At 40.6% G+C, this 11,865-nt stretch overlaps 2 protein-coding genes across 2 annotated transcripts; both read left to right on the top strand.

The window, feature by feature from the left end:
* The first annotated feature begins 725 nt into the window (after nucleotides 1–725).
* On the top strand, nucleotides 726–1,847 carry LOC111400600. Its single transcript, XM_023028004.1, has 2 exons — nucleotides 726–1,005; nucleotides 1,120–1,847. Exons 1-2 carry the CDS (start codon nucleotides 726–728, stop codon nucleotides 1,845–1,847), a joined length of 1,008 nt encoding a protein of 335 aa, XP_022883772.1.
* A 2,612-nt stretch (nucleotides 1,848–4,459) lies between these two features.
* On the top strand, nucleotides 4,460–4,826 carry LOC111400599 (polyubiquitin-like). The gene is made up of 2 exons (XM_023028003.1): nucleotides 4,460–4,489; nucleotides 4,536–4,826. The coding sequence occupies exons 1-2, from the start codon at nucleotides 4,460–4,462 to the stop codon at nucleotides 4,824–4,826; spliced, it is 321 nt and encodes a 106-aa protein (XP_022883771.1).
* Nucleotides 4,827–11,865: the final 7,039 nt, after the last annotated feature.

Raw genomic sequence — 11,865 nt, 5'->3', positions numbered from 1 at the left:
CGGCCGGGGGGGGGGGGAGAGTTTGTTTGCGTGACTGATGAATGGAAGTGGATTGGGAACAAAACCACTTCCATTTTAGTGCCGAGCAGTTTCACACTAACGGGGCTATTTTTACGGTTGAACGAGAAATTTGGTGTTTTCGATCGCGCACAAAATTGGAATTGAAGTTCAAAGTTCCAAACATGAATATACCGTCGGCCGAAATACTGGAAGATGAAGACATAAATTGGTACATATCAGTTCATAAGGAAACTGCACTTTGCGTTACGACTTTGGAAACTGGCTTCCCAAGTGTTGAAATGGAGAGGGATACAAATTACAGCCAACAATTGTTCGTCGCAGTGGAAGATCACCACTGTATAGGACGACGAGCTCAATCATCAGCAAAGTGTCCCAAACAATGATGCAGCGGATACTCCAATTTTCGATGTTCGGACTGCACCATTACATGAGATGTTCGACGATCCTTTACATGGTACAAATACTGGTAATATTGCTGACATTGACGAAGAACTATTATCACATTCCAAAAGTCCGAATACATGCGACTGGATTTCCACTGTCAATACGTCGGATCTTACCGAAAGGAAAATATTTTTTTTACTAAGAAAGAGTTGTACTTGAGAATTCGTTTACTTGCATTGCGACAGAAGTTTCAATTTCAGGTTAGTAGGTCAAGCCAAAAAATGTTAACTATTGTATGTGCCGACGATAATTGTAAGTGAATGTTACGTGCTTCGAGTGTAAAGCAGTTCGCCATCTTCATGATCCGCAAATTCAACAATGTGCACACATGTTCCATAGATTATCGTCGTAATGCACATCGACATACCACTAGTTCCGTAATTGCTAAGCAGATTATAGGAAAATTGGATAATCTGTACGGATCGTATGATCCTACCGCTATTGCTCGTGACATGGAACGTGAGTTTGGTGTGAAAATTAGTTACCATCAAGCACGTAGGGGAAAAGTCGTTGCTTTATATATGCTACATGGTAGACCGGGTGATAGCTTTTAAAAACTTTCTTCGTAATGTCACGTCCTAGGAGAGAGTAACCCGGGGACAGTAACGCACATCGAAGTAGATTCTCGTAACAGGTTTCACTACCTTTTCCTAGCTTTCGGTGCAAGCATTTGGGGTTACCTGCACTACATGAGGCCCATTTTTTGTGTTGATGGCAGTCACTTGAAAGGTCCGTACAAAAGTACCCTTCTACTGGCAACTGCCCAAGACGTCATCAAACAGATTTATCCGTTAGCGTGGGGAATTGTTGATGCTGAAATGAATAGATCGTGGATGTGGTTTTTATCAAATTTGAAAGATCTTATAGGTGACTCGGACGAATTGGTGTTTGTTTCGGACAGGAAAAATAGTATTGAAAATGTCATTGCCCACCTATTTCCTTGGGCTCACCATGGGTGCTGTGTTTGGCATATGGAAAAAAATTTAATCCAGCGGTATAACAACATAAGTTCAATATTTCTTTTCAAAAGAGCCGCAAGAACATACCGGACCGAAGAGTTTGAAAGACTTATGGGACAATTTCATAGGGTTAGTGCAACAACGTACCGATACTTGGAGCAAGCAGGTTTGCCATTTTGGTCACGTGCACTATTTGTTGGCCAATGGTACAACATTTTGACCAACAACAACGAAGAATCTTTGAACTCAATGTTGAGACATGCCCGTTTGTTACCGATCACATGCTTAGTGGAACACATTCGACATACTATGCAGAAGTGGTTTTATGAACGTCGAGCAAGTGCAACTGCATGCAGTACCGTTCTGTCACCAACGATGGAGAATGAGTTACGGACGACGTTCGAAGCAGGTACTAGGCTGTGAGCGCATGGCTTGGCAAATAACTTAACACAAGTTGGAATATCCAACGACACGGACATTGTAGACTTTTTCGAAAAGACGTGCACTTGTCGTGAGTTCCAACTGAATCGTATGCTGTGCATTCACGCAACTCGTGCTGCTTGCTTGAGAGGTAAGTCATTGTACGATCTCTGCTTACCGTATTACACATCCAAGTACTGAAAGTGTGCCTATGGAGAAGCTATATATCCTGTTCAGTGTGAAGTGGACTGGAATGTTTCACCCGAAATTACAGGTACTCCTATTATGCCTCCTAGTGTGCGTCGTCCTCCAGGTAGAACACCCACACGATGTAAGCGATCCAGACACGAGTGCACCACACGGCTCAGGAAATGCACTCGCTACGGTAGACTTGGTCATAACCGGACCACATGTTCGAACCACACTGTACCACGTCCGATGTAAGCAGCATTTTGTACGTGAGTGGTTGAAGTTGTAAGTGAAGTGTTCCCCTGATGTTATTTATATATGACAATGTAAATATTGTATTATTGTTTTCATTCTCTTACGCGTAAACATTACTCTTTGTTATGTTAACATTTATAGAATGCAAATAGGCACAATGCACTGCATAACTATGTCGAACCAAAATATAATTTTGCTGTGCATAACATTGTTGCCATTGTTGACACATGCAAATAGAATGTACGGAATATGAAAACTTCAACCATTATACAAGTTTCCTTTGAAATACATATTACGAACACATCATTTGTAGCGCATAACACTATCCGCAAAGTTCACAAACTACGTTCAATGTACACATTAGGTTGTGTTCGTTCAGCCAAACTACATGTTATATGAATATGCATACTACATACATAGAAAATTTGTCAGTAAATCCCGACAGTTCATCTGTCGTTCTCGATAGATGGTTCTTGCCATTCTCGATAGTTGTGCGACACTCCGCTTAAAAAAATACAAAAAACACATAACTTGCCAACGGGAGTTTCCTACTTGCTACAGAATTGGTTAAGCGTCACAAAATTCATCCATTACAAAAAAACCACTACACATGCATACGTAGAAACCCATACACGCAACAAAGCCGAACTCTTCACTCGGACCAACACTTGAACCTTCTTTCCCACCGTCATCATTCGAGCTGATGACAATTAGCTCGGGAGATGGAACGCGACCCTGCCCCTCATCCTCATAACGTTGAATTTCGTCTGCATCCAAAAATGGGACCACCCATTGAAGCACATTTCTCGGAGACTCACCTTCATCACTTGCAACTTCGTCCAGGTTCGGAAAGGGAATGACAGTGATGGCTCTCCTACCACCATTCGATCTCACTTCCTCATCATCCGAAAAAATTACGATGGGACATAGCGAGGTTGAACCGGGTGTCGGCATCGGCTCCTGAACTGCCAACGGTGAATTGCTTCCCGTGGACGATGCCATTATTTTCATACGAAGAAACAGACTTCAAATACTTTGATACGTTCCTGCTACAAGATGCCTCAGAAAGAGTTTCATATATCCCACTTGAAGAGTGCAAGCCTTGCTTTATACTGGAAATATATGAGGACATCTAAAGCAATTTACCAACCAACTACCATTTCATTTCTACTTAACACTTGATTGACCATTGGTGTGATGGTTTAGTGTGATGGTTAAGGGTGTAAGTGTACTTTAATACAGTCCATAAATGGTGAAAATTATGAGTAAATTGTACCCATTTGTAAGACATGCAATGGCAACATTCTTGCAATGAATTTGTACTTACATTACTTTACAGAATTTTTGTAGTCCTTAGTCACAACTAAATACAGTTTTTTAATTCTAAATCATATGAATTGCATGAAAAATTGATAAAATTAATGTCCCTGCCATTGAAGATGAACATTGGGTGACTTTACAAGCCATTTTTAAAATAAACTTTAATTTTTACGAACAAGCGAATTTATACTAAAACACATGTCAAAGATAACACCGAATTTTTCATTCTACGGTAATGCGAATTTTACAATAATCATTGTCCTCGATCGTTCGACCACACTCCATTAGACACAAGATCATTTCATACCATAACTCATTTGTATAGGTATAACACCTTCAACTCCAATGAAATTAAAGTACAGAATACTACTACTTCATCAAGTACTACAAACAAATGTCCTGTCTCAATGTGCGTTCCACTTAACCATATCCCCATATGGAATTGAAGTAATCACATAAACCCCCTTGACATCATCAACCACATCATATGTGATACGATGTAATCGTCTCCACAGATGCACCTTCAGGCATGAACCCAGGTTTGGATCCCTTTGGCTGTTATTTGGTGCTATTAACTACACATCTTCATCATTGTACGAAAATTCGTCATCACACCTCGATGAAAGCACATGCTCAACTGAAAAATCAGCCCTCTGAATTAATCAGCTGCCAACCTGCATCAGGTGTCCGCTAAAGTGAAATGACAAAGCAGAGCAAGTTCGTAACTATCCATCCAATCAACATAAGAACTAGAAAATGTACTCACCCATGGAGTAGAAAACGTGCAGACAATCTAATCACCAAAAAACGAACCCTTTCACATATCATGAACAATACAGGCCATAAATATAATGGTAAAGCCAACATACAAGACAAGAAAGGTATCACACCAGACCAACACAGAGGCTCATGTTTGCTGGTTAACAGCTTCAGGATGGTTGTAGTTCGGTCGACTATAAAATTCATAAGGAGTCCACACTCCACTTGGTGTTGAGGCTTGGTGGTGGCAGGCAGATTATTGTCAAAACCCTTACTGGGAAGACAATAACTTGTGAAGGTGAAAGCTCCGACACCAGCGATAATGTTAAAGCTAAAATTCAGGACAAGGAAAGAATCCCACCAGAGCAGGAGTCAACTCTGCACTTCGTGCTGAGGTTGCGGGTAGGCATGCAGATTTTTGTGAGGACTCTAACAGGAAAAACCATCAGTTCATGTTGACAAGTCATATGATTGGGATGTATAAGAATGACGATATATTCATTTTAGTTATGATGTTGATGTACTCTTTCACATTTCATGAACAATACATGCATTATGTCGTCAACGCATACACACAAAATGTACCGACAATATCATCTCATGCTTGCACTAAACATTTATGTACTGTACATAAGACAATTTAACATGTAGCATATGGGTGAGCAAACGTATCCGTCCATAAAACAAACCAAATTAAAAGCATGTCTTTGTTACCAACAACGTATCTACTACTACATCAGACCTTACCAAACCATTTGAACTCACTCATTTCTTTACTCTCTTTGCCCTTCCCCTCGTGTATGGCGTCCGGGTAGGTGGTACAGGACATCGAACACGAGTCGATTGCCGCCTGTTTGTGCTGCCCACATTGTCTCCCTTCTGGGGTACGATCACTTGTGCCGGCAACTCTGTGCCAGTACCCATTTAAAACATTTCAGCTCGAGCTTAGCGAAATGGTTCTCTGTGAATTACGCCACATAGTCGTGGAATAAGATTATTGAAGGAAAAAATGCACATACTGTCCACCTTTGTGACGTCATGGGTTGATGGGCCTTCCTCGTTGTCATCGTTGGGGAGGGTGGGGACGATCTCTCCTGGGTCTAGTTCAAAGAAAATATGGTAAAATGGACAAATACAAGATATGTATTATCATTTGCGTAGGAAGGAAGTGTTTCGTAATAATGGAAAAAATTACGCACGTATCGTTCATGTCCTGCATGTCACCTTCCTCCGCACAGTCGTCGTCCTCCGGGCTCTGTTCATCTCCGCCTTCCCTGTCTAGTTGGAAGAAAGAGAACAAATGAATGAACGAGTGAAATTGAATACATATGCATATGACGAGATGAGATGACAAAAGTTGACAAAAAGAACGCACATACCGTTCACCACATGCATTTCACCCTTGTCTGCATGGTTGTTGTCGTGTGGGCTCCGTTTGTCGCTGCCTTCCCCGGCTACTCGAAAAAAATAAGAATTTATTGAACGACTTAAATTGAAGATAGTAAGTAAAGGAGAATAAAATAGGACAAGAAAGATATCACGAGATGAGATGACATAAAATTCAAAATTTACGCACGTACCGTTCCCCTCCTGCATTTTAGCCTCGGCAGCACGGTCGTCGTCATGCGGGCTCCACACGTCGCTACCTTGCCCGTCTACTTGGAAACCAAAAAAAAAAAATTAGTATTACAGTCAAATTCAATAGATTAGCATATCACGAGATAAGATGACATCGAAGACCAAAAATGTGTTACATAGAACTAACGGACATACCATTCACCTCCAAGTTCCCGATAGGGAAAAGACGACCACCGTCATCCGGGCACATTTCCATGTCGCCTCCATGTACATCTAAGTAATTTGACAATTTCAAAAATACGTTTGTAAGCAAACGCATCGGAAAAATTGCACACATGTTGTAAATGGAAGTAACAGTAACATAAACTCATACCTTCGTGGGGGTCGTCCCAAAGGTTTGGCTCATTCATGACCGGAGCTACAACGGAAGTGTAGGTGCCACTAGACGGGGGCACCAAGGTAGATATGAAGTCCCTCAGTCTGGCGAACTCCTCGGTGACGTGCTGCATGATTTCAAACTTCATGGTCCACAACCTCATCTCAAAGAGGATGCGCTGGTCATACAACATGCCCTCCACGTCTTCCCTCGTCAAAGTCGCTCCACCACGCGTACCCTGAACCCCAGAGGTATGGGGCAACCACTGGAGTGGGTAATGCACCCGACTGTCGTCCCGAGGCATCCACTTCGTCCTCGCACTCACTACCACCGGTCTCGCTGGATGGGTCGCGACCGCTTTCTCCACTGTCAGCAGGCTTAGACCCATCGTCGTCGTTGCCCTCTGGTGTCTGATGGCCATCGCTCGCGGATGTGTTAACATCCTCGGCCCCTACACCGGACTCGTTATCATGCCCATCACCCGCAGCGCTACCGTCATCTCTCCCACTAGCTGGTGCCGCCTCATGGAACTGTGGGCCGACAACCCTTCTAGCGTGGTCGTCCAAAATTGCACTGGACGGTCTAAGAATGGCACCAAACTGGCGATGTATGGTAGATCACGCTCGACCTCCGTGGGACGCAGTGTGGCGTGCACGTGCAGCTGTAGAAACAGGGGAGAACATGTAGTTAAATATAATGCAGACTATTCCCAATTAAACAAAATAATGGAAAGGCAGATGAAAAATGTCCATGACCTGTACGTCCCTGAAGAACGCATCGTATGTACGCTGCTGCGGTTGTTTGGTGGAGGTCCAGCACAGAAGTTGGGGTGAGCGTTCACCAACCGCTCACCGAAGCGTTCGCCGAGTTCGAGCATGGCCTCATATGCCCAAATCTGTCCTGACGATAACAAAACAAATGTCGCATTAATATCCGTCCAAACACTATGGAGGCATGGTCTAATACTGACAAACAAAACACATAAACATAATGTTGTTCGTACCTGCATGACGATCAAAAATTCGTGAATTATGAAACTGACGTCCTTTTCGTTCTTCGTCTTCGCATCGCTCATTTTACGTGCCTAAGTACCCCGGAATCCCTTCAACAAACGCCTATATCCCCCTTTGGCCCAGGGGTACGAAAAAAATAGCTCCAAGTCATCCACGATGGCAAGCGTATCCTCATCAATGCCGACATTGTTGTCCGGAGCAGTGATAACTCCTTCCACAATTAGGGCAAGCTCGAGCTTGTATCTATCTGCCCGGGCTGTCGATGCGCAGAGAAAGGCCTTCTCCAATTGGGCACACGAAATCTTCTCCAGTGATTTGAAATATTTTTCCTTCAGCCTCCTCTTCTCCAATGCCTTTGTGTACCGATCGCCCTCCGAAAATGACCCAGCAAGCAGTCTAGTGACGATAGCATACTCCTGCAGTTCAAACCGGGTAAGGTGGCCCTGCACGTTGAACCATAACTCATGGGACTTATCACAGATCCCTCGGCACACTAATGCCTGGATTAGCTAAGCGGAAAACTGGATCTCCGGAACGTCGGCGAGAAACCCAAGGCAAGAGTTGCGAAAGTCAGCCCGAAGTCAGTCGTCGAAGTTATCCATCACTGTTTTTATGTACTTCAAATTGCTCCATTGCGAGATACGCGCCGACAACCGTACATTCTCGGGCACCAGAAATTGAAATTCCATAATATTTGCAGATGAAACGATAACAGACAGACCATAATTTAACAGCAGCTGAATATTATAAATTACAAGTGTATTTTCGCAGAGCATACAACCACATCAATTGGAACAAGTAATACGAGAAACGTATAAGAACATATCATCTACCCAAAGTTGTAGTAAACATTTATTATGGCGAATTGTGCTTACAATATTCAACAAAATAAAATGTTAGCAAAATTTTTTTGTAATGTACGAAAATACATGCGGTAATGACATCTGAATGTTTGACATACATGTTTCTCGATGCACGTGCAGTGTCGTCTGTGCCCACTGTCATGTGTCGAGACACTATCACCGAAACCTGTGTCGACAGATGACTACACTCTGCCTTATAGTAGCATACGTCATCTGTCGAGAATGCCTGTAGCTAACTGTCGGGAACGATAGTTCATCTATCGGGGTTCAGCTAACTGTCGAGAATAATAGGAGGCAAATGTTGGGAACGACAGTTTTCAACATAAATATGACATACGTATGCATGGTGCCCCAACCCACAAACTTGCTACATAACAACGGAAAACCAAGCTCCCGAAAATTCACAAAACGTTTTAAAACTTAGATGTTACATATGCATGGTGCCCTATATCAAAATGTAGAACATACCCAAATCCGATCATCCCAAAAATCACAATGAAGGTGACAACGTGGATATTAATTCTAGAAAGTCATTTCATAGCCAGCCATGCAAACAGGTACGAATGTAAACACAATGAAGCAACCAAGTAAAAAATGATTGTTACAGTAGAAGGCAAGCAAACACGACTAGTTTTCCCTTTATAACTACATCGAAAACACCAAATGATGCAACTGTGCACCGAGCAATCTAAGAGATATGCAAAGCAACAAGTTGGTTTGTGAATATCTTGTGCGAGATAAATTCAATACATATTTGTACATCACAATAACAAGAGAGAAGAAAGTACTTTCACCTCGTCTAGTTGTAGTAGTTGCAAAGAGCTATGGATAGATACATCTCTTTTCTTCCTCCACACTCCACAAAGTTTAGTTCTGCAACAACTAAAAGAAATGTTGTGCATAAAAAACATATTGAAGAGGACCATACATTGAAATTGCCACATTTCTTGAATACCAATCTCCAAATATTTTTATTATTACGCTTTATAAACTGAAAGTGTATATCAAATATAACCAAAAGTAATATTAAAGCTAATTTGTAATGGTCAAATCCCTTTTCCAAATCAGCCCACAGAATATTGATTCCTATAAGTTACACCTAAAGAATTCATGGTTTTGATAGAGACCACAGTGCTGAATGCTGAAATGTGAAGCAAGGATATCAAGTTCATGACATATGTATCAAGAGAAAGTTCATATTCACACATGAAGAATACTGAAATCAAGAAACTAGAAATTGACATCATAACCCAACTAATTGATGCTTAAGCAGTTATAAAGAGAAAATACACTAAATGCTTATGGTTTCGCGTATATCCAATTCAATCTGGTATTCTCATGCAGTACTACTGCATTTAATTACCTAAATGAGTTTAATGACGGGCAAAAGAACAGCAAGTGAAAATGATGATATTCCATCATTACCAGCTCCTTACATGTTCAGGATTTTCATAACTAAGTTCTAAATTTCAACAATCTCAAAAGATGTGACCTTCTTTCAACAAATAATAAAAATGGTCCTCATTGAGAACAATGCATCTTTTCAGTTCCACCTTAAACCCTTCTTGGACTTTTAAGTCTTAACTGGCAGAATTTGATCACTAGCCGCATGATGCAGCGTACTAGGAAGCTCCTTCTTCAGATAAACACTCAAATATTTAAATCTTTACAATTCATAATTTTTAAATCTTGACAAGACATGAATGATATAGAAGTTGTTTCCTGCATTGGCATCAAAGTAGGGATATCTTTTGTATTGGGATTTTGACCCATGCTACCATGCAACTTATGCAATCAGCCCTACACAACATGTATATTTGTGCACAATTGCATTACCACTTATAGCATAAAACCAAAGCAAGAGGCAGAATTTGCACTAGTTATATTTAAAAGTAAGTATCAAGAAACAATTGAACATGTCCTCAAAAGAAAGCACGGGTCTGCACCAAGTGGACTCCTCTCAGATAGCCATGAGACTCATAAAATTCAATTAATTTTAGTCCATTAACCTTCTGTTGATGTTGTCAAACTAAACTCTGATGAATGCCTCAAAGGGAACTCAAATCTAGCTGCAGGTGGGGGTGTGATCAGAATTATGTAGGTAAGGTTCTCCTTGCATGTTATGACTTCTATGACTCATGTTCTTCTTAAGCTATGCGATCAATTTGGATACAGCCCAAATATGGGTAGAGATTGATTCACTTTCCAATGTAAAATAAATAAAAGGAAAGCATAGATGAACCTCAGAAAATCCAATACTATTTAGAAGAAATTCACCACTAGGAGAGTATGCTCAACATTTAGTTTTTCCATATTTGGCGAGAAGGGAATACATTTGCCTACCATTTAGCTGATACGGGGATACAAATATAAAAACTTCAAGCTTTCAATAACAAGAGTTAACTGCTGAGATTAATGGATTGCTTAGAATAGATAAATGTGATTTGTCAAGCATAAGGATGTAAGTGGCCTTAGTTTCTTGTTCCTTTATTCTCTTACCTGCAAACATAACTCACGTATAGACTAGGTTTCTTTCCTTAAATTTTGCTATATTTCCAAGAAGGCAAGGTTCATTGAAGTCCAACTCCTTTGTAAAAGTTTAGCCAACCAATATACTAGGCGATGGGGCAAAGCCAACTCCCCATTTTGTTAAGGTAAGAGGCCTAAAAAACATTACCTTATCTAGAATGGACTTCACCAAAAAAATTTAAAAAAAAAAAGAAGAAGAAGAGGAAGAAGGTATCAAGGACCAAGAGCTCATTGAAAATAGAATAAGATTCATCTTATACCAATTACAAATTTATAGCAAGGATCAAGTAATATGGGACCTCATTGGAAAACATCAAAGTCGTCTGATGCAAAGATAACTTAAATCCATTTTACCATTATCTCAGGTCATTCAAGGGAAAGACAAAGCATCTGATCAAAATGCATTAATTTTCAGCATAGAAGAACAAGAAGAAAACCAATCACAAAAACACATGGTAAAAATCAACCAAGATGTCAGTTCCTGTCTTATATTTCGCAAGCTTAGATAGTTTCTGCGAGGTCTGGTGAATCCCGAGCCCGATCTTGGATGCCTTACGGATGAATTAACTAAAATAATATAATTTTTCTGAAAAAAAAAGGAAAAAATAATCTTTTCAACAACTGACGAATGGGGGATAATATATTCAAAAGAGTTAACAAACATAATCTTTTAATATATTTTCACAGACAACAACAATTTCACATCATCAACCATTTCTTTCAAATTTAAAAACAATAACCTACAAGCAATATAGAATATATTCAAAAAAGGGCTCACAAAATTGCTTTGAATTAAAAACAAGAAGACCTGAACTGTGTGAGATTGAATACTGAGAGCGACACACGGTCCAAAGACTCCACCGCCTCCAGTCCTCCAGCTGAGCCGCTATTTCTACTCCGAATGGAAATATGGAAATTTAAGGGTTTACTGTTTGCACTTTTCAGCCGATTTCAAATGCAATTTGGGACCTTGGGTGGATTTTGCTCTGTCGGTTTTTATTTCCTTATTCCGAGCAGTTTAGATACAATGGCTAAACTATTGCTGGCAATAATTTGATATTCAGTGGAATTCTTCATCAGATTCTTCACATCTTCAACATACTCGCGTTCACTTCATTGAGAGAAATGAGAGAGTGAGC

This window comes from Olea europaea, chromosome 10 (genome assembly GCF_002742605.1).
Source record: "Olea europaea var. sylvestris chromosome 10, O_europaea_v1, whole genome shotgun sequence".
Classification (NCBI taxonomy): Eukaryota; Viridiplantae; Streptophyta; class Magnoliopsida; order Lamiales; family Oleaceae; genus Olea; species Olea europaea.
The sequence above is the reverse complement of the archived record's forward strand: the minus strand, read 5'-3'. Positions and strand labels throughout refer to the sequence as shown.